Source organism: Spea bombifrons, chromosome 3, assembly GCF_027358695.1.
Source record: "Spea bombifrons isolate aSpeBom1 chromosome 3, aSpeBom1.2.pri, whole genome shotgun sequence".
NCBI lineage: Eukaryota > Metazoa > Chordata > Amphibia > Anura > Pelobatidae > Spea > Spea bombifrons.
Window position 1 is genome coordinate 5,340,433 of NC_071089.1, and position 24,808 is coordinate 5,365,240.

The 24,808-nt window shown below is 40.3% G+C and overlaps 1 protein-coding gene across 1 annotated transcript in view; it reads left to right on the forward strand.

Annotated features, from left to right (window-relative positions):
• ALK (ALK receptor tyrosine kinase) overlaps nt 1-24,808 on the forward strand; it is a 59,808-nt gene that overhangs the window by 2,563 nt on the left and 32,437 nt on the right. Inside the window, exon 3 of the mRNA XM_053459112.1 lies at nt 3,002-3,161. Coding sequence (XP_053315087.1) covers nt 3,002-3,161 — 160 coding nt within the window. The remainder of the gene's footprint in view (nt 1-3,001; nt 3,162-24,808) is intronic.

Here is a 24,808-nt window from a genome sequence, read left to right on the forward strand (position 1 = left end):
TTTTCTAATCGTATGAAATGAGATTTACTATTTACTTTTCAACGCTACAATCAACTAAATTTAACGCTTTTAGGCTTATCCAGCCGCTAATGTCACTGGAATCGGATACAACGACAAGAACCATACGGATAATTTAAAGACTAAAATATCTTTGCACTGAAATATTACCTGATCGTTGATTATTACAGAACTCTACACGTTTTTGGGGAAAGAGATGGAGAAAGAGGGGAAAAAAAGGAAAAAAAACTAAAAAAAGAGAGAAAAAAATCCTTTTAGTGTGGCTCCAAAAAAGGAAAGAGAAAAAAAAATACAAATCCTGATAAAAAGAAAAACAAATCTATTAATATGTCCAAAGACAACAAAACCCGCTACGAGATCATCAGAGAAGATACAGCCGCCAGTCTGATAAAGATCCAGGAGGACTACACTGCCCTAAAATCAGCAAATAATCAAATGGAAAATAAAATTAAATATAGCGAGAACAAAGAAAAAACATAAAGAGCGATTTTGGTTAATAACTATATATATATATATATATAACTCCCCAATCTCTGGAGCTCCATCCTTTCCCCAGATACCACAGGCTGCGAAAACCTAAAGGCATTAATATTTCTTCTCCTAGAGACTTTGTTGTGCGCTTTTCGAGTTTTTCCACCAAAATGAAAAAAAAGCTACCAGAAGAAGAACAATTTAGAGATATTAAACTGTTTGCAGACATGTCGGTGAAATCGAGACAAGCCAGAAAGAAATTCACCGAACAAACTTTTACCTTGAGGAAAAATGGCATCAAATACAAATGGCCTTATTAGTCATTTATAGCGAAAACGCTAAACACTTTAAAAGATCCAGAATTTTAAATTCCCTGACTGTGTTGGCCTCTACCACTTCTGCTGGGAGACTGCTCCACTTATCTACTGTAGGGTTCAAATTTTAGGAAGCCTCATTTATAGAGTTCATTCAGAGGGAATAGTTCTGTTTTAGTTAAGACGAGACCAAGGACTGATTAAGGTTTGACTCTTTCCAGCAGGAAAACTGGGCAGACTAGACAGGGGCCAAATGGGGCTGATCTGGCAGCAAATTCTATGTTTCTGTGTTTTCAGCTATAAATGATCTCAGCTCACCAGGGACACCCAGCACAGAAGGGTTGGTATGTTCCATATTACTTGAAGATTAACATTAGTTAGAGGAAGGGGTTAACCAAAGATGGATATTACAGGAGTGATGGCAACAAAGGCTGTAGACTAAATTTAAAGGGTTAAAGACTTATATGTGATGTCATAGAGTATTGGATTTGACTCGGAGTCTCCAAGTAAAGCTCTGCTACCCGGATCTCTGAGTCACTTTTCCTTTGCTTCAGCAGAAGACAGCATTTGACCACACCCATGCCCCACCCACTTCCCCTCCTACTCTCAACAATCTTAAAACAGCAAGGGGCTAGCCCCACCCATATGTACAGCTAGCCCTGCCTTGTGTATAGCTAGCACCGCCTCCACACCAAACCACTGCCCCTGAACTTTGTGTGGTCCACCCTGGAAAATTCTCAGGTATGCTGAGAGGGTGGTAGGTAAGTGGAAGAGCCTTCCAGCAGAAGTGGTACAGGTTAATGCAATACATTGAGGACATTTAAAGACCAAGGAAGGTTTGCGGCCAGTAAAGCGTGATGGGCCACCAAATTCATCACGAAATGTTTCTGATTCCAGTAACAGTAACTGAGTCATACAGAAGAGTTCTCAAATATAACAATCCACTAAATAGATCATTTCGTTTAAAGTATTATTAGACAAAAGGTGATTTATTGACCTCTCGAGTCACACGTGGACTTCAGAATGTTTCTCATCACGGAATGTTAATCAAGCAGAAGTATTATGATGCTTTATGAATTCTGGTGTCGCCCTTAATAGGTTATAACGAGACAATGCAAAAAAAAAATAATATCTATTTTATTTGGGTTTCTTCCTTTCATTATTCGGAAGATGTATTTTCCAAGATTTGGAGAAATCGCCCTTCCTTTTTTTCTTCCCGTCATTTGTAAAGAGACTTTTTCCATTAGTGCGAGTCCTCGGGCCAAAGACTCGGAGGAAAGGAGTAAAAAGCTTTAAATTAGGTGGCAATTAACAGCGTGTCAGATCCTCTGTCTTTTTTGGGCTTCGTTTGGAAGAAATTGCTAAAGAGGCTAATTGTATAATCGCGTCCTCTTCGCAATCAGATGCATTGCAGCGGAACTAACTAATGTTCTAGTCTAGGGACGGTGGAGGCGATCACCGGATCAGAGCTGATAACTTTTCTGCCCCCCCCACCACCACCTAATTTAAAGAGCAGATATGGGCCATCAGAATTTGTTAATAGCCCCAGGCGGAGGTAAAAACATCAAAACAGAATTTGCGGGCAGATCGGCCCCCATCTAATCGCCCGTTTCTCCTGCTGTAAAGACTCAAACGTTAATCAGTCGTTGGTCTCGTTCTGGAGCCGTATGTCTATCCCACGCATGTTTAAATCCCCTCACTGTATTACCCTCTACCACTTCTGCTGGGAGGCTGTTCCACCTATCTATGTGACCCTATATGTTGTATCCCCAGTGTAAAGACCGTTTGCGTTAATAGATTCTGGTGCACATTCTGATCTTTTTATTGCTTATGTTCCTTAATTATGAATTATTAATTGTTTATTATTTATATTGGAATAAAAATGATTATAAAAATTGACATATTAGTACTTTTTTTACTGTAGACAAATAGTTGTTGTTTTTTAATTTGGGGCATTTTAAAAAAAAAAAGACATCACGGATAACATAAGATATTTTAATTCATTGATTTATTTTTTTAAATTCAGTACATATTTTATCCTTAGCCTCTTTATTTTATTTTTATTTTTCATTATAAAGTGTTTGTATTTCACTCAGAGATTGAACCATATTGATTTTACTTAAACGCAGAGGCTTTTATAGAAAAAAAAGAGAGTATAAATCAACGTTAAAAATGATAAACCGTTTTGTGCATCGCAGGCTATTGGCTGTTCAGTACCTGTGGAGCCAGCGGCCCCTACGGACCAAATCAAAAAATGTGCAACGACGAGTATGGGAAATTCAATATCAGTGTTACCGTTGGAACCGGAGAGATGAAAGGGGTGCAGATTTGGAGAGTCCCGGAAACAAATACATACAGGTAATTTTTTTAATTTTTTATACATATATAATAATAATATATATTAATATTATTATTATTATTATTATTATTAGAGTTCTGTAATACGAATATAGTGCAGTCTACCTTTAAGAGAAAAGCGTTTGCAGTATAGCAGAAGTATGTCTGGGTATAAGTGAAAAACTGTATGTTATGCTATAGCAGCCAGTATATCTTTAAATTAAAAATGTTGAAAATAAGTGAGTGGTATATCAGCGGGAGATAAGTGCCTGCGATATAACAGCGGTATACCTTCAAGAGAAAGGCATTTGCAATAAAGCAGCGGTTTAGCTTTAAATATATATATACCGTATTGGCTCGAATATAGGCCGCACTTTTTTCCCCACTTTAAGTCTTTAAAGTGGGGGTGCGGCCTATATTCGGGGTCTAGCGCCCGACACCCAGGACAAGCAGTCCCGGGCGCCGGGCAGGCAGCGGGGTTAGGATACAGATCCCCCGCAGCGGTGCAGGGGACCTGCATCCTACTCCCCGATACACTCAGACAGCCTCCCCTGCCAGCACTTCCCACGGGGGGGTGCCGGCACGGGAGGTTGTCTAAGCGCATCGTGCGGACCGCCCCCCCCCCCCGGACTTACCGGAGCAGACTTCGGGGTGTCTTGCGGTGCCGGCGGGGGACGTCTACGCAATACGCGTATACAACTTCCGGTGCCGGCACCGGAAGTTGTATTGCGTAGATGTCCCCCGCCGGCCCCGCAAGACACCCGGGAGTCTGCTCCGGTAAGTCGGGGGGGGGGGACAGTGGTAGCATATCTCAGGGAGGGAGGACAGTGGCAGCATATCTCAGGGAGGGAACACAGTGGCAGCATGTTTTTTGGTGCTTTTTTAAAGAAAAAAACTTTTTCTTTAACCCCTTAACGACAATCCACGTACATGTACGGGGTTGCCGTGCAACGGGTTAACGACAATGCCCGTACATGTACGGGCTGCCGTTAAACAGCTGCATCGCCGCGATCGCGGCGTTTTCGCCGCGATCGGCGGCTTTGCAGCATCCACGGAAGCCTCCCAAGTGAGGCTGACCGTGGATCCGGGGAGGGCAGCCCTCGGCAGCCCTCCCCGGAAGAAAAATGGCCACCGCCGCACCGATCATGAAAGATCGCGGCGGCGCCCGGCTAAAACAGCTTAGGAAGCGATCTGAATCGCTTCCTAAGCATAAATGGTGTTACTGACATGCCTCGATATCGAGGCATATCAGCAACACTAGCCCCCGACCCCCGATCACCTTGTGATTGCTCCGAAGAGCAACCACAAGTGCCATCCTGTGAATGACGTTGCCGTCATTCACAGGATGGAATTAACAATAGATCTTAGTTCACAGAGGGTCTATCCAGACCCTCTTGTGAACTCTCGAGCTCCTCCTGCAGGTTGAATGCAGGTACTGCATCCAACCATGCAAGGTCAATGGAGCCCAGCTCACTAATGAGTGATTAGTAAAAAAAATTTAAAGAAAATTTTTTAAAAAATGTTTAAAAAAATAAAAATAATATGGTAACATATAAAAATCCCCACTGTCACCAAAACAAAAAAAAAAAAATTAATAAGCAAGTCCTAAAATTCTTTATCTTTACAAAAATTCCAGCATGGAAAGAGTTAAAATATTGGCATTACAAATGCCCATAGGGTGTCTCGTATTAAAAAATGCATGAGTGGATGGGATAAATTGAATTGGCCGGGTTCAAAGGTGTCCCAAATATGGGACATGGGGGCAGTAGGATCAGATGTCTAAATGGCCAAAAAATACACACCTCACAAAGGCGGCCTTTTACCTCCCAAATAACCCAACAAACCCATGCATGTGGGGTATCACTGCGCTCAGGAGATGTTACTGAACACATATTGGGGTGTTGTTTGACACGGACATATACCAGGAGCGATAATTTTATACCTGAAGTACAACGTGTGTGGAAAAAAATACAAAAAAATTTACTACCATAAAGTTTCACAAAGGCTGGTGGTAAAATTAGTGCATGGAAAGAGTTAAAATACCAGCATGTGAAATACCTTGGGGTGTCTAGTTTTTAAAAATATATGATTTGATGGGGTAAATTGCATTGGCCGGCTTCAAAGATACCCAAAATGGCACATGGGGGGAAGAATTACCAGATTTGGAAAAAAAGGTTTTGAAATAGCAAAACGCTACCTGTACTTATTGCCCCATAACGTGCAGAAAAAAGCAAAAAAACATAAAAACATTGGGTATTTCTAAACTCAGGACAAATAGTAGAATCTATTTAGCAGGTTTTTTCATTCGTTTTTGCAGATGAGTAAAAGTTTTTTGTTTAAAAAGTGAGAAAAAGTAATTTTTTAACAAAAAATCCCCATATTTTATCATTTTTTTTATAGTAAATTAGATGATATGATAAAATTAATGGTATCTAAAGAAAGCCCTGTTTGTCCTGAAAAAAACAATATATAATATGTGTGGGAGCATGAAATGAGAAAGAAGAAAATCACAGCTAAACAGGAACACCGAAAAATGTTAAAATAGCCATTGTCCCACAATATACTACGAGTAATAACCCCTATTGTCCTTAAGGGGTTAAAAAAGCACCAAACTTTTAGGGTGCGGCCTATATACGGGGGCGGCCTATATCCGAGCCAATACGGTATATATGTATATATATATATATATATATATATATTTGACTATAACTATAACAGAGGTATACCTTTTGCACATCAAACCTCATTACTGTACAGCAATATAGAATGTTGGTGTATGATGTGACTTGTATCCGTTTGCCCGGTGCGAATGTCCGTGCGATGGTATGAGATCGTATGAAAAGAGCAGATATAAAAGTCCTTCAGTGATATAGAGATTTACTCCACGGGATGCGTTCGTATTTTCAGAAGGAGGTAGAATGACCTTCTCGCGGTTTGTAAATGGGATACGATGTATTGTATATCTCGCTCTACAGCAGACTGGGGCGCCGGCCAAGTCTTCGCGTTCATCTTTGGAAAAGAAAAACCTTCGAATTCCACCAATACTCGCCCGCTCCTGTCTTCGTTTCGAGTGAATGTTCGTGTACATGCTGCACGTTCATTTCTCTCTTCATTTTCTTCCGTTTTTTTAGCAGGGGTTAATACGGGGTTAACGCGGTAACAGTTAGCAGCAGCTTTGGCGGCCAACAGGGTGCTCGTCTGGCATCAACCAATTGGGGTCTTGAAGAGGGTCTCATTATCTGTAAACATGCCCTGGCTTTGCAGAGACTTGGTGCGGTTGAGATAACCTTAAGAATCTTTGAGAAACAGAACAGCTGAGGGGCAAAACTACATAGGGACTCCGGGGCAGAATGTTTCTGGAAGCGCCTACACAAGGGGCAGTTTAGAGAGTATTAAATTAATATGATTTAAAATGCCCCAAGTTCAGCTCATGTACAAAGTCCCAGCGCTTAGAGGGGTATCACCCACTCCACATTAACCAATTGGATTTACATCACAATTTGAGTCTCAACTGCCCCATGATGATGACGGAGGTTTTTACCTCCTAGGGGTGTATTTAGTGTCTGTTCCAAACTGTACTTTATGCTTTGCCCTAACTGCACCTTTAAATACAAATTAACCCCTCCAGCTCTGTAATTAACGTGCCCTTTTAAACCAGGCGTGTTATTTTCAATCTCTCCGGATCAGGAGGGCCCTTCATTCCGTGTAATTATCACTGAAACCTGCCCTCTTCCCTCTCCGATAGCATCTCCCCGTAGCGTTATAATTGCAGCATGGTAATTAAACTCTTCTGTGTATTTATAAAGTTCCTTAGAGCTTTAAGGACGTCCTTACACCCATCTCCGCGCGGCAGGCAACAAACCTAATCACTTAGCGCGATCTCATCTTTGTTTTACGCTTCCTTTCGCGTAGTATTGCATGCAAGGCACAGCCTGCCAGAGAGGGGGTAACATAGAGTATGGCTGGGTGCATTAGCATGTGTAAGTATGTTAGTGTGTGTAATTATGTCACTGAACATGTGTTAGTATGTGTATATGTGTAACTATGTTGCTGTGTGTGCATAGATTGAGCTTGAGATCCACCAAAAGCCTTTTTTTCTTATCTTATTATTATTTCGCTGGCACTAGATAATAAGTCTGTTATCACCCCGTTTGAATAAGAAGTCATATTGCATTCATATAAAAGATGCTGCTGACTTTCCAGAAAATTGCAAAATAAAAAGTTTTAAAGGGCAATATCATGAAAAATCTAAAACCACACAAAGCACTATTATTATGGTCTTGCTACGAATTTATTAGACTAATAACAAGCTAATAACTAATATAACTACTAACAATAACTAATAACAATAACTAGTAACAAGTTATGCAGAGCCCTGCATAGAGATGATCCGTGTCATCAGAGTCTCGGAACACTAAGCAAATTGTCCACTCCGATCACTCCAATCCATCCTCAGCCACTCAGGCTATCATTCTCCTTCCTCTCAGCCAACAGATCCGCAAAGGTCTGGGCAGAATGCACCGGGTCCTCGTTGATCTTGAGCATTTTGGAGCTCATAAGATCGATGATGGCAAGAGAGACTCGATGCTTTAGCACCGGCGACAGATAAACTCCCCCAAACGTTTCAGCAGCTCGCAGGTTGCAGCCCGCAAGAATTTGGGAGGCGTAGGGGTCTGGGTGGAGGCGTCCCGTTTCTGCTTCCGGTTTGAGAAGAATGGCCTCTTCTTCGTGGATTTCCCATGATCGAGTCCCTGAGAGGCTTTGCGAGGGAGGCACGAGGCCAGCGCACTCCCCATGATTGGTGAACCTGGATAAAAAAACCATAAAAAACGAAACATAATTAGATTCTGTTTAATAAATGACAAACGATCAAACTCATCCATTACTAAGCAATGTTCTCCTATGACATGGAATAAATTCCTCTGTTCCATCTAATTAATCATATCATCAGTAATCATATAATGGGGTCTTTCAGTCCCTGAGCAGATGACCTTCCTAATGTTTTGCTCAAATATTCATTTATTGGGAATATTTGGAAACCAACACATTATCAACAAAGATCTGGCTTATGGTGGATACAGATATTATTACTATATTGTCAGTGCATGTCCCTCAGACGCAGGACCTACCTTCAGATATCACCGGATGCTTCTATGAAAACGGAAAAATCGAGTTCTTCCAGTCGTTTGGTAGAAGATAAGTTTTCCTCTAAAATCACTGATCCAACACTCTTTGTGTGATCTCCTGGACAGTCAACTATTATTATGGTCTTGTTACAAATGTATTAGACTAGTAACAAGTTATGCAGAGCCCTGCATAGAGATGTTCTGTGTCATCAGAGTCTCGGAACACTAAGCTAATTGTCCACTCCGATCACTTCAATCCATCCTCAGCCACTCAGGTTATCGTTCTCCTTCCCCTCAGCCAGCAGATCCGCAAAGGTCTGGGCAAAATACACCGGGTCCTCGTTGATCTTGAGCATTTTGGAGCTCATAAGATCGATGACGGCAAGGCATCTCTTCCAGAAAAAACGCCTCGTGAAGCCCTCCACCTTGAATAGTTCAGAAGGGTACGTGATGGCACTCCCCATGTAAGAGCAGGTGACGTACGCGCAGAGCATCACTTCTGCCTCCAACTCTTCCTCGTTCTCCAGTTCTGATGAGATCACCTCACGGCACAGCATGTACAGAAATATCACGCTGGCCGGGGATAAGAAGCGGTTCTCGTCCCATCTACGCAGGTCGCTGTCCAGATGTTTAAGCCAGTAGACCGGGTCCAGGGGAGAGAGAGACTCGATGCTTTGGCACCGGCGACAGATAAACTCCCCCAAACATTTCAGCAGCTCGCTGGTTGAAGCTCGCAAGACTGTGAATTTGGGAGGCGTAGGGGTCTGGGTGGAGGCGTCCCGTTTCTGCTTCCGGTTTGAGAAGAATGGCCGCCTCTTTGTGGATTTCACATGATCGTGTCCCTGAGAGCCTTTGCGAGGGATGCACGAGGCCAACGTACTCCCCATGATTGGTGAACCTTCAGATATCACCGGATGCTTCTATGAAAACGGAAAAATCGAGTTCTTCCAGTCGTTTGATAGAAGATAAAATTTCCTCTAAAATCACTGATCCAACACTCTTTGTGTGACGTCTTGGACAGTCTGCACAAGGAATGATTCGGTTCACCTGCGCTCCTGCAGTTCTAGGGAATCTTCATTATGACATCACAATTACTGCACAGATTGCATCACTCTTTATGACATCACAATTACTGCACAGATTGCATCACTCTTTATGACATCACAATTACTGCACAGATTGCATCACTCTTTATGACATCAGCAGATAGCCCGACCAGGCTGCTTCCTACCCCAGTACATTTACACATCTGTTATGGAAACAGTCTCTTTGGGTTTGTAAGATAGGAGTTTATTTCTGTCCATGCTGTCTACTGTAAAGATGTCCATTTCTAAAGTGTCAGTATTATACCCCTTTTCTTCGAATCTCCCTTTTAAAACTGAGGCTTGTCCAGAGAAGGTTTTTCCATCACTGCAATTCCTTCTCAATCTTTGAAATTGTCTCTTTGGTACGTTTGTGAGCCACGGGGAATAGTGGCAACTTTCAAGCGAGATACAGCCATTTATATCCACGGGTTTAAAAAAACTATTATCATGGTCTTGTTACAAATGTATTAGACTGGTAACATGTGTGGCGAATATACAATGTTAAAATACATATATAATAACATATAAAATGGTATACAATGATTTAACAGTCATGCGTCTGCGTTTAGATATAAAAAAAACAGAACCTGACGCGTTTCGCCGCTGAAAAGCCGCTTCCTCAGAGGGGGAGGGAAGTCAAGACAGCCCTGCCAGAGTCAAACAATGGAATTAGTCTCTTGACTACAGTACTAAATACATCAATATTACAGCCACAAGAAACCACAGTGTTAGTCCATTGCTTTAGACCAGAACATCGGTGATATTCCTAAGGGAGAGGGATTGATAATAAACGTTCCTTACCTCGCTTACTCATAAAAGGAATGAATTAGGGAGAGCAGAACTTGGTATTTTGGGATCCTTCTTTTTTGTCAGACTTAATGTTTGTTTCATGCGTCTGTCTCCTCTATTAGGGTAAAATGTATTCTGTATCCTGTGGGTATTTACAAAGGATAATTATACAGAGATCTTTTAACATCTCTCTCTTTCTTTCCTTTTTCCTGTCTTTTTCTTTACACGTCAGATCTTACCCGCTAGAATAGAGAGTAGCGGGGTGTATCCGGTTTATGCCTCTGCAGGTGTCGAGAAGAAAAGAATTTCAGTTTTTTTTTAATGTGATGGTTATATCTTAGAATTCCTCTGACGTTCTTGCGCATATCATGCGTTCCGGTGAAGGTTTTTTTTTTTTCGAGTTTACGCAGAGGGTTAATCCCGCGGTGATATCAGGAAAGGCTTCTTCCAGGTTGCAAATACAAAAATCCGTGTGGGAATGCTACAACTGGGGCCTTTTTATAAGAAGGGGAAAGCAGCGAGTGTCCCCATTTAACTGATAACAGGTGGAAGCTTAATGTTCTGGGGTTAATCTTTGGGGAATCCGTATAACCAAAATATTTTTCTGTAATAATATGGTTTTAAGCGGCGACAAAGTAATGACGCGCCCTACACTGGGACACCGTTTCTGTTGTGTTATGTTTTTGTTGCGCACGTTTAAATAAATCTTTTTTTTTATTTTTTTTTATTACCTATTTGTAACAGATCCGAATAAATTGATAAACAATGTCTTATTCGTGATTATACATAAAATTGCTGATATGGTATACCCCAAATCTGATGTAATTGTTCAAATGATAAAAAGGTATTCCCATGAAACAAAGCATTAACCCATTTAATTCCTTTTGCATACCAATTGGATAAATCCATGTTAGGAATTAATAAACCGAGTGTTTTAAACGGGGTAACCTTTTGAATTTGAAATAATTCAGGACACAAACTAGCTGCCCACTCCCGTGTTTTCAGTGCTATATTAGATGTTTCCAGAGTAAATTTTATTCCGGGGCGAAGATGTTTTAGGAAGCCATAACAGTTCTTCCGGTTTATAAGAAATTAACATATTATTCTCTAAATCAACCCAACCAATTTGACCCGGAGGGGAAAGAAACAAAATAGCCTGTGCTAAAAGTACTGCTTTATGAAAAATATCTAAATCCGGAAGGCCTAGTCCTCCCAAATCACAGGCATTTTCTTAATAAGTTATCTGCTTTTCTATCTTTTTGTTCCGTGGTTAATAAATGTGTTTACATCTTTTTTGATGCTTTAATAAAGTAGCTTTAGATATATGTAGAGGGATCATTCGAAAAAATGTATAATAATGTTTAGGGCTGCAACTAACGATTATTTTAATAATCGATTAGTTGGCCGATTATTTTTTCGATTAATCGATTAATCGGATAAAAAATGCAATTTTTTTAAATTTAAAATAATGTAATAAAAAACGTACAATTTACACTTTCATCTCTTTATTGCAATGGCCTCTCTCTATTCACCTTCTTATTTTACTGACATAATAATAAAAGCTACAAGAACCTAAACACGGTGTTTCTCAAACTAGGTTTTAATACAAAGTTATTAATAAATATTAATTCATATGTTAACTATTTTTCATATTTAATAAAAACTATGAGAAAAAAAGCCTTGTTTAAATATTTTTTTATTTACCAAACTGCCCCCGGTTATGCACATCAGACCCCCAGCTTGCCACTCTGCCCCCATATATGCCTTATACCTCTTATATGCCAGATTCCACTGTGCCCCCTGATATGCCTTATACTCCGTATATGCCAGTGATATGCAACTGAGCCCCATGATATACCTTTTACTCCCAGATGTTTTATGACCCCCTGATATGCCTAATATCGATATGCCTTATACCCCGAAATTCATAATACCCCCCATACACCACTATAACTCACCAATACACAACTTTGGCTCCTCCCCTTCCCATACACCACTCTGGCTCCTCCCCCTCCCAAACACCACTCTGGCTCCTCCCCCCCATACTCCACTCTGCCTCCTCCCCCTCCCATACACCACTCTGGCTCCACCCCCTCCCATACTCCACTCTGCCTCCCCCTCCTCCCCCTCCCATACACCACTGACTCCTCCCCCTCCCATACTCCACTCTGCCTCCTGTCAGCAACGGATCTTCACTAGACAAGGACTTTCACTGCAGCTTCATAGAAGCTACAGTGTAAGTGAAGGGCAGTAACGGAGTCTGTCTGTGCGATGCAGACACTCACCGGCTATCAGAGAGGATGATTCTCTGTCAGCCAGTGGGGGTCTGCATCGCACAGACAGACTCCGTTACTGCCCTTCACTTACGCTGAGGCTTCTATGAAGCTGCAGGGTAAGTGCCTGTCAGTAACGGAGCCGGGTAGAGAGGCAGAGTGATGTATGGGAGGGGGGAGGAGGCAGATGGGAGGGGGAGAGAGACGGAAGTGAGAGACCGGCCGACAGCGAGGGGAATCCAGGTCCCCTGGAGCGTTGCGGGGGATCTGGATTCCGGTGTTATAATCCGATCTCTGTTTGAGGTCGGATTATTATAAGGAGAGGAGTTTTTCAGAGCATTTGCTCTGAAAAAAACCTCTTTTTATAATCGATAAAAATCGATCCGATTAATCGATGATGAAATTTGTTGACAACGATTTTCATAATCGATTATTATCGATTTTATCGATTAGTTGTTTCAGCCCTAATAATTTAGGAAAAGCTGTCATTTTAAAAGCGGCTATTCGACCCAACCAGGATAAGTTATAAGTGGCCCATGAATTAAAGTCTTTTTTAATGTCTACCCACAGTTCAGATAGGTTTGTTGGAATCATTTGTTTAATGGTATCAGTCTGTTTAATCCCTAAATACTCTATATAGTGCATTTTCCAGAGAAAATCATATTGTTTCTGTATTTATCGTACTTTGTGGGAGATTTAATGTCATAGCTTGAGGTTTTTTAGTATTCATTTTATGGTATGATATTTTACTGTAGTATTCTAATATATTAAATAACGAAGGGATAGATTTTTGAGGTTCACTAATGGTTAATAAAATATCATCTGCAAATAAATTCAATTTTAATGTAATTCGTTCAGGTACGGGAAAACCCGCTCCAGAATGACGTATTTTTATAGCTAAAGGCTCTAATGCCAGTACATATAATATCGGGGACGATGGGCACCCCTGTCTTATTCCATTTGAGATAATAATGTCCTTGGAAACGAATCCTTCATTTAAAACATTTGCTATAGGGGAAGAGTACATTGCCATTATAGCTCTGACAAACACAGAAGGAAAGCCACATTTTTGTAGTGTTGCTTTAAGATAATGCCAATTTAGTCTGTCAAAGGCTTTTTCAGCGTCTAGAGAAAGAATAGCACGTGGAATTATTTATTTTTTCCGAAATCTGAATGACATTAATCCATTTTCTTGCGTTATCAGATGCTTGTCTACCTTTAATAAAACCTACTTGGTCATTAAGGATTAAAGATGTTAATAGCGGTGTTATCCTGTTTGCTAAAATCTTTGCGAAAATTTTTAGATCCACATTTAAAAGAGATATTGCTCTGTAATTAGCACATTCATCAGTAGATTTACCACCTTGGAACTAGATAATAAGTCTGTTATCACCCCGTTTGAATAAGAAGTCATATTGCATTCAAATAAAAGATGACTTTCCAGAAAATTGCAAAATAAAAGAAGTTTTAAAGGGCAACATCATGAAAAATCTAAAGCCACACAAAGCACTATTATTATGGTCTTGCTACGAATTTATTAGACTAATAACAAGCTAATAACTAATATAACTACTAACAATATCTAATAACAATAACTAGTAACAATAACTAATAAGCATGCTATGCAGAGCCCTGCATAGAGATGATCTGTGTCATCAGAGTCTCGGAACACTAAGCAAATTGTCCACTCCGATCACTCCAATCCATCCTCAGCCACTCAGGCTATCGTTCTCCTTCCTCTCAGCCAGCAGATCCGCAAAGGTCTGGGCAGAATGCACCGGGTCCTCGTTGATCTTGAGCATTTTGGAGCTCATAAGATCGATGATGGCAAGAGAGACTCGATGCTTTAGCACCGGCGACAGATAAACTCCCCCAAACGTTTCAGCAGCTCGCCGGTTGCAGCTCGCAAGAATTTGGGAGGCGTAGGGGTCTGGGTGGAGGCGTCCCGTTTCTGCTTCCGGTTTGAGAAGAATGGGCGCTTCTTCGTGGATTTCCCATGATCGAGTCCCTGAGAGGCTTTGCGAGGGAGGCACGAGGCCAGCGCACTCCCCATGATTGGTGAACCTGGATAAAAAAAACATAAAAAAACGAAACATAATTAGATTCTGTTTAATAAATGACAAACGATCAAACCCATCCATTACTAAGCAATGTTCTCCTATAATATGGAATAAATTCCTCTGTTCCATCTAATTAATCATATCATCAGTAATCATATAATGGGGTCTTTCAGTCCCTGAGCAGATGACCTTCCTAATGTTTTGCTCAAATATTAATTTCTTGGGAATATTTGGGAACCAACACATTATCAACAAAGATCTGGCTTATGGTGGATACAGATATTATTACTATATTGTCAGTACACGTCCCTCAGACGCAGGACCTACCTTCAGATATCACCGGATGCTTCTATGAAAACGGAAAAATCGAGTTCTTCCAGTCGTTTGGTAGAAGATAAGTTTTCCTCTAAAATCACTAAACCAACACTCTTTGTGTGATCTCTTGGACAGTCAACTATTATTATGGTCTTGTTACAAATGTATTAGACTAGTAACAAGTTATGCAGAGCCCTGCATAGAGATGTTCTGTGTCATCTGAGTCTCAGAACACTAAGCTAATTGTCCACTCCGATCACTCCAATCCATCCTCAGCCACTCAGGTTATCGTTCTCCTTCCCCTCAGCCAGCAGATCCGCAAAGGTCTGGGCAAAATACACCGGGTCCTCGTTGATCTTGAGCATTTTGGAGCTCATAAGATCGATGACGGCAAGGCATCTCTTCCAGAAAAAACGCCTCGTGAAGCCCTCCACCTTGAATAGTTCAGAAGGGTACGTGGTGGCACTCCCCATGTAAGAGCAGGTGACGTACGCGCAGAGCATCACTTCTGCCTCCAACTCTTCCTCGTTCTCCAGTTCTGATGAGATCACCTCACGGCACAGCATGTACAGAAATATCACGCTGGCCGGGGATAAGAAGCGGTTCTCGTCCCATCTACGCAAGTCGCTGTCCAGATGTTTAAGCCAGTAGACCGGGTCCAGGGGAGAGAGAGACTCGATGCTTTGGCACCGGCGACAGATAAACTCCCCCAAACATTTCAGCAGCTCGCTGGTTGAAGCTCGCAAGACTGTGAATTTGGGAGGCGTAGGGGTCTGGGTGGAGGCGTCCCGTTTCTGCTTCCGGTTTGAGAAGAATGGCCGCCTCTTTGTGGATTTCCCATGATCGTGTCCCTGAGAGCCTTTGCGAGGGATGCACGAGGCCAACGTACTCCCCATGATTGGTGAACCTTCAGATATCACCGGATGCTTCTATGAAAACGGAAAAATCGAGTTCTTCCGGTCGTTTGGTAGAAGATAAGATTTCCTCTAAAATCACTGATCCAACACTCTTTGTGTGACGTCTTGGACAGTCTGCACAAGGAATGATTCGGTTCACCTGCGCTCCTGCAGTTCTATGGAATCTTCATTATGACATCACAATTACTGCACAGATTGCATCACTCTTTATGACATCAGCAGATAGCCCGACCAGGCTGCTTCCTACCCCAATATATTTACACATCTGTTATGGGAACAGTCTCTTTGGGTTTGTAAGATAGGAGTTTATTTCTGTCCATGGTGTCTACTGTAAAGATATCCATTTCTAAAGTGTCAGTATTATACCCGTTTTCTTCGAATCTCTCTTTTAAAACTGAGGCTTGTCCAGAGAAGGTTTCTCTATCACTGCAATTCCTTCTCAATCTTTGAAATTGTCCCTTTGGTACGTTTGTGAGCCACGGTGAATAGTGGCAACTTTCAAGTGAGATACAGCCATTTATATCCACGGGTTTAAAAAAACTATTATTATGGTCTTGTTACAAATGTATTAGACTGGTAACATGTGTGGCGAATATACAATGTTAAAATACATATATAATAACATATAAAATAGTATACAATGATTTAACAGTCATGCGTCTGCGTTTAGATATAAAAAAACAGAACCTGAGGCGTTTCGCCGCTGAAAAGCCGCTTCCTCAGAGGTGGAGGGAAGTCAAGACAGCCCTGCCAGAGTCAAACAATGGAATTAGTTTCTTGACTACAGTACTAAATACATCAATATTACAGCCACAAGAAACCACAGTGTTTGTCCATTGCTTTAGACCAGAACATTGGTGATATTCCTAAGGGAGAGGGATTGATAATAAACGTTCCTTACCTCGCTTACTCATAAAAGGAATGAATTAGGGAGAGCAGAACTTGGTATTTCGGGATCCTTCTTTTTTGTCAGACTTAATGTTTGTTTCATGCGTCTGTCTCCTCTATTAGGGTAAAATGTATTCTGTATCCTGTGGGTATTTACAAAGGATAATTATACAGAGATCTTTTAACATCTCTCTCTTTCTTTCCTTTTTCCTGCCTTTTTCTTTACACGTCACATCTTACCCGCTAAAATAGAGAGTAGCGGGGTGTATCCGGTTTATGCCTCTGCAGGTGTCGAGAAGAAAAGAATTTCAGTTTTTTTTAATGTGATGGTTATATCTTAGAATTCCTCTGACGTTCTTGCGCATATCATGCGTTCCGGTGAAGGTTTTTTTTGTTTTCGAGTTTACGTAGAGGGTTAATCCCGCGGTGATATCAGGAAAGGCTTCTTCCAGGTTGCAAATACAAAAATCCGTGTGGGAATGCTACAACTGGGGCCTTTTTATAAGAAGGGGAAAGCAGCGAGTGTCCCCATTTAACTGATAACAGGTGGAAGCTTAATGTTCTGGGGTTAATCTTTGGGGAATCCGTATAACCAATATATTTTTCTGTTATAATGTGGTTTTAAGCGGCGACAAAGTAATGACGTGCCCTACACTGGGACACCGTTTCTGTTGTGTTATGTTTTTGTTGCGCAGGTTTAAATAAATCTTTTTTTTTTTTTTTTTTTTTTTATTTGTACCAGGTGTATATACATTTATCATTTTTATTACCTATTTGTAACAGATCCGAATAAATTAATAATGTCTTATTCGTAAATATACATCAAATTGCTGATATGGTATACCCCAAATCTGATGTAATTGTTCAAATGTTAAAAAGGTATTCCCATGAAACAAAGCATTAACCCATTTTATGCCTTTTGCATACCAGATGGATAAATCCATGTTAGGAATTAATAAACCGAGTGTTTTAAATGGGGTAACCTTTTGAATTTGAAATAATTCAGGACACAAACTAGCTGCCCACTCCCGTATTTTCAGTGCTATATTAGATGTTTCCAGAGTAAATTTTATACCGGGGCGAAGATGTTTTAGGAAGCCATAACAGTTCTTCCGGTTTATAAGAAATGAACATATTATTCTCTAAATCAACCCAACCAATTTGACCTGGAGGGGAAAGAAACAAAATAGCCTGTACTAAAAGTACTGCTTTATGAAAAATATCTAAATCCGGAAGGCCTAGTCCTCCCAAATCACAGGCATTTTCTTAATAAGTTATCTGCTATTCTATCTTTTTGTTCCTTGGTTAATAAATGTGTTTACATCTTTTTTGATACTTTAATAAAGTAGCTTTAGATATATGTAGAGGGATCATGCGAAAAAATGTATAATAATTTAGGAAAAAACTGTCATTTTAAAAGCGGCTATTCGACCCAACCAGGATAAGTTATATGTGGCCCATGAATTAAAGTCTTTTTTAATGTCTACCCACAGTTCTGATAGGTTTGTTGGAATCATTTGTTTCATGGTATCAGTCCGTTTTATCCCTAAATACGCTATATAGTGCATTTTCCAGAGAAAATCATATTGTTGTTTCAGAGTATTTATCGTACTTTGTGGGAGATTTAATGTCATAGCTTGAGGTTTTTTAGTATTCATTTTATGGTATGATATTTTACTGTAGTATTCTAATATATTAAATAACGAAGGGATAGATTTTTGAGGTTCAGTAATGGTTAATAAAATATCATCTGCAAATAAATTCAATTTTAATGTAATTCGTTCAGGTACGGGAAAACCCGCTCCAGAATGACGTATTTTTATAGCTAAAGGCTCTAATGCCAGTACATATAATATCGGGGACGATGGGCACCCCTGTCTTGTTCCATTTGAGATAATAATGTCCTTGGAAACGAATCCTTCATTTAAAACATTTGCTATTGGGGAAGAGTACATTGCCATTATAGCTCTGACAAACACAGAAGGAAAGCCACATTTTTGTAGTGTTGCTTTAAGATAATGCCAATGTAGTCTGTCAAAGGCTTTTTCAGCGTCTAGAGAAAGAATTGCACGTGGAATTATTATTTTATACCGAAATCTGAATGACATTAATCAGTTTTCTTGCGTTATCAGATGCTTGTCTACCTTTAATAAAACCTACTTGGTCATTAAGGATTAAAGATGTTAATAGCGGTGTTATCCTGTTTGCTAAAATCTTTGCGAAAATGTTTTGATCCACATTTAAAAGAGATATTGCTCTCTAATTAGCACATTCATCAGTAGATTTACCACCTTGGAACTAGATAATAAGTCTGTTATCACCCCGTTTGAATAAGAAGTCATATTGCACTCATATAAAAGATGCTGCTGACTTTCCAGAAAATTGCAAAATAAAAGAAGTTTTAAAGGACAACATCATGAAAAATCTAAAACCACACAAAGCACTATTATTATGGTCTTGCTACGAATTTATTAGACTAATAACAAGCTAATAACTAATATAACTAATAACAATAACTAATAACAATAACTAATAACAAGTTATGCAGAGCCCTGCATAGAGATGATCTGTGTCATCAGAGTCTCGGAACACTAAGCTAATTGTCCACTCCGATCACTCCAATCCATCCTCAGCCACTCAGGCTATCGTTCTCCTTCCTCTCAGCCAGCAGATCCGCAAAGGTCTGGGCAGAATACACCGGGTCCTCGTTGATCTTGAGCATTTTGGAGCTCGTAAGATCGATGATGGCAAGAGAGACTCGATGCTTTAGCACCGGCGACAGATAAACTCCCCCAAACGTTTCAGCAGCTCGCCGGTTGCAGCCCGCAAGAATTTGGGAGGCGTAGGGGTCTGGGTGGAGGCGTCCCGTTTCTGCGTGCGGTTTGAGAAGAATGGCCTCTTCTTCGTGGATTTCCCATGATCGAGTCCCTGAGAGGCTTTGCGAGGGAGGCACGAGGCCAGCGCTCTCCCCATTATGGGTGAACCTGGATAAAAAAAACATAAAAAAACGAAACATAATTAGATTCTATGTAATAAATGACAAACGATCAAACTCATCCATTACTAAGCAATGTTCTCCTATGATATGGAATAAATTCCTCTGTTCCATCTAATTAATCATATCATCAGTAATCATATAATGGGGTCTTTCAGTCCCTGAGCAGATGACCTTCCTAATGTTTTGCTCAAATATTCATTTCTTGGGAATATTTGGAAACCAACACATTATCAACAAAGATCTGGCTTATGGTGGATACAGATATTATTACTATATTGTCAGTACATGTCCCTCAGACGCAGGACCTACCTTCAGATATCACCGGATGCTTCTATGAAAACGGAAAAATCGAGTTCTTCCAGTCGTTTGGTAGAAGATAAGTTTTCCTCTAAAATCACTAATCCAACACTCTTTGTGATCTCTTGGACAGTGAACTATTATTATGGTCTTGTTACAAATGTATTAGACTAGTAACAAGTTATGCAGAGCCCTGCATAGAGATGTTCTGTGTCATCAGAGTCTCGGAACACTAAGCTAATTGTCCACTCCGATCACTCCAATCTATCCTCAGCCACTCAGGTTATCGTTCTCCTTCCTCTCAGCCAGCAGATCCGCAAAGGTCTGGGCAAAATACACCGGGTCCTCGTTGATCTTGAGCATTTTGGAGCTCATAAGATCGATGACGGCAAGGCATCTCTTCCAGAAAAAACGCCTCGTGAAGCCCTCCACCTTGAATAGTTCAGAAGGGTACGTGATGGCACTCCCCATGTAAGAGCAGGTGACGTACGCGCAGAGCATCACTTCTGCCTCCAACTCTTCCTCGTTCTCCAGTTCTGATGAGATCACCTCACGGCACAGCATGTACAGAAATATCACGCTGGCCGGGGATAAGAAGCGGTTCTCGTCCCATCTACGCAAGTCGCTGTCCAGATGTTTAAGCCAGTAGACCGGGTCCAGGGGAGAAAGAGACTCGATGCTTTGGCACCGGCGACAGATAAACTCCCCCAAACATTTCAGCAGCTCGCTGGTTGAAGCTCGCAAGACTGTGAATTTGGGAGGCGTAGGGGTCTGGGTGGAGGCGTCCCGTTTCTGCTTCCGGTTTGAGAAGAATGGCCGCTTCTTTGTGGATTTCCCATGATCGTGTCCCTGAGAGCCTTTGCGAGGGATGCACGAGGCCAACGTACTCCCCATGATTGGTGAACCTTCAGATATCACCGGATGCTTCTATGAAAACGGAAAAATCGAGTTCTTCCAGTCGTTTGATAGAAGATAAAATTTCCTCTAAAATCACTGATCCAACACTCTTTGTGTGACGTCTTGGACAGTCTGCACAAGGAATGATTCGGTTCACCTGCGCTCCTGCAGTTCTAGGGAATCTTCATTATGACATCACAATTACTGCACAGATTGCATCACTCTTTATGACAACAGCAGATAGCCCGACCAGGCTGCTTCCTACCCCAGTACATTTACACATCTGTTATGGAAACAGTCTCTTTGGGTTTGTAAGATAGGAGTTTATTTCTGTCCATGCTGTCTACTGTAAACATATCCATTTCTAAAGTGTCAGTATTATACCCGTTTTCTTCGAATCTCTCCTTTAAAACTGAGGCTTGTCCAGAGAAGGTTTCTCTATCACTGCAATTCCTTCTCAATCTTTGAAATTGTCCCTTTGGTACGTTTGTGAGCCACGGTGAATAGTGGCAACTTTCAAGCGAGATACAGCCATTTATATCCACGGGTTTAAAAAAACTATTATCATGGTCTTGTTACAAATGTATTAGACTGGTAACATGTGTGGTGAATATACAATGTTAAAATACATATATAATAACATATAAAATAGTCATGCGTCTGCGTTTAGATATAAAAAAACAGAACCTGACGCGTTTCGCCGCTGAAAAGCCGCTTCCTCAGAGGTGGAGGGAAGTCAAGACAGCCCTGCCAGAGTCAAACAATGGAATTAGTCTCTTGACTACAGTACTAAATACATCAATATTACAGCCACAAGAAACCACAGTGTTAGTCCATTGCTTTAGACCAGAACATCGGTGATATTCCTAAGGGAGAGGGATTGATAATAAACGTTCCTTACCTCGCTTACTCATAAAAGGAATGAATTAGGGAGAGCAGAACTTGGTATTTTGGGATCCTTCTTTTTTGTCAGACTTAATGTTTGTTTCATGCGTCTGTCTCCTCTATTAGGGTAAAATGTATTTTGTATCCTGTGGGTATTTACAAAGGATAATTATACAGAGATCTCTTAACATCTCTCTCTTTCTTTCCTTTTTCCTGCCTTTTTCTTTACACGTCAGATCTTACCCGCTAAAATAGAGAGTAGCGGGGTGTATCCGGTTTATGCCTCTGCAGGTGTCGAGAAGAAAAGAATTTCAGTTTTTTTTTAATGTGATGGTTATATCTTAGAATTCCTCTGACGTTCTTGCGCATATCAGGCGTTCCGGTGAAGGTTTTTTTTTGTTTTCGAGTTTACGTAGAGGGTTAATCCCGCGGTAATATCAGGAAAGGCTTCTTCCAGGTTGCAAATACAAAAATCCATGTGGGAATGCTACAACTGGGGCCTTTTTATAAGAAGGGGAAAGCAGCGAGTGTCCCCATTTAACTGATAACAGGTGGAAGCTTAATGTTCTGGGGTTAATCTTTGGGGAATCCGTATAACTAAAATATTTTTCTGTAATAATGTGGTTTTAAGCGGCGACAAAGTAATGACGTGCCCTACACTGGGACACCGTTTCTGTTGTGTTATGTTTTTGTTGCGCACGTTTAAATAAATCTTTTTTTTTATTTTTTTTTTATTACCTATTTGTAACAGATCCGAATAAATTAATAATGTCTTATTCGTAAATATACATCAAATTGCTGATATGGTATACCCCAAATCTGATGTAATTGTTCAAATGATAAAAAGGTATTCCCATGAAACAAAGTATTAACCCATTTTATGCCTTTTGCCTACCAGATGGATAAATCTATGTTAGGAATTAATAAACCGAGTGTTTTAAATGGGGAAACCTTTTGAATTTGAAATAATTCAGGACACAAACTAGCTGCCCACTCCCGTATTTTCAGTGCTATATTAGATGTTTCCAGAGTAAATTTTACACCGGGGCGAAGATGTTTAGGAAGCCATAACAGTTCTTCAGGTTTATAAGAAATGAACATATTATTCTCTAAATCAACCCAACCAATTTGACCCGGAGTGGAAAGAAACAAAATAGCCTGTGCGAAAAGTACTGCTTTATGAAAAATATCTAAATCCGGAAGGCCTAGTCCTCCCAAATCACAGGTATTCTTAATAAGTTATCTGCTTTTCTATCTTTTTGTTCCGTGGTTAATAAATGTGTTTACATCTGTTTGATACTTTAATAAAGTAGCTTTAGATATATGTAGAGGGATCATGCGAAAAAATGTATAATAATTTAGGAAAAGCTGTCATTTTAAAAGCGGCTATTCGACCCAACCAGGATAAGTTATACGTGGCCCATGAATTAAAGTCTTTTTTAATGTCTACCCACAGTTCAGATAGGTTTGTTGGAATCATTTGTTTCATGGTATCAGTCCGTTTTATCCCTAAATACTCTATATAGTGCATTTTCCAGAGAAAATCATATTGTTGTTTCAGAGTATTTATCGTACTTTGTGGGAGATTTAATGTCATAGCTTGAGGTTTTTTAGTATTCATTTTATGGTATGATATTTGACTGTAGTATTCTAATATATTAAATAACGAAGGGATAGATTTTTGAGGTTCACTAATGGTTAATAAAATATCATCTGCAAATAAATTCAATTTTAATGTATTTCGTTCAGGTACGGGAAAACCCGCTCCAGAATGACGTATTTTTATAGCTAAAGGCTCTAATGCCAGTACATATAATATCGGGGACGATGGGCACCCCTGTCTTGTTCCATTTGAGATAATAATGTCCTTGGAAACGAATCCTTCATTTAAAACATTTGCTATTGGGGAAGAGTACATTGCCATTATAGCTCTGACAAACACAGAAGGAAAGCCACATTTTTGTAGTGTTGCTTTAAGATAATGCCAATGTAGTCTGTCAAAGGCTTTTTCAGCGTCTAGAGAAAGAATTGCACGTGGATTTTTTTTTTTTCGAAATCTGAATGACATTAATCAGTTTTCTTGCGTTATCAGATGCTTGTCTACCTTTAATAAAACCTACTTGGTCATTAAGGATTAAAGATGTTAATAGCGGTGTTATCCTGTTTGCTAAAATCTTTGCGAAAATGTTTTGATCCACATTTAAAAGAGATATTGCTCTGTAATTAGCACATTCATCAGTAGATTTACCACCTTGGCACTAGATAATAAGTCTGTTATCACCCTGTTTGAATAAGAAGTCATATTGCATTCATATAAAAGATGCTGCTGACTTTCCAGAAAATTGCAAAATAAAAGAAGTTTTAAAGGGCAATATCATGAAAAATCTAAAACCACACAAAGCACTATTATTATGGTCTTGCTACGAATTTATTAGACTAATAACAAGCTAATAACTAATATAACTAATAACAATAACTAATAACAATAACTAGTAACAATAACTAATAACAAGTTATGCAGAGCCCTGCATAGAGATGATCTGTGTCATCAGAGTCTCGGAACACTAAGCTAATTGTCCACTCCGATCACTCCAATCCATCCTCAGCCACTCAGGCTATCGTTCTCCTTCCTCTCAGCCAGCAGATCCGCAAAGGTCTGGGCAGAATACACCGGGTCCTCGTTGATCTTGAGCATTTTGGAGCTCGTAAGATCGATGATGGCAAGAGAGACTCGATGCTTTAGCACCGGCGACAGATAAACTCCCCCAAACATTTCAGCAGCTCGCCGGTTGCAGCTCGCAAGAATTTGGGAGGCGTAGGGGTCTGGGTGGAGGCGTCCCGTTTCTGCTTGCGGTTTGAGAAGAATGGCCTCTTCTTCGTGGATTTCCCATGATCGAGTCCCTGAGAGGCTTTGCGAGGGAGGCACGAGGTCAGCGCACTCCCCATGATTGGTGAACCTGGATAAAAAAACCATAAAAAACGAAACATAATTAGATTCTGTTTAATAAATGACAAACGATCAAACTCATCCATTACTAAGCAATGTTTTCTTATGACATGGAATAAATTCCTCTGTTCCATCTAATTAATCATATCATCAGTAATCATATAATGGGGTCTTTCAGTCCCTGAGCAGAT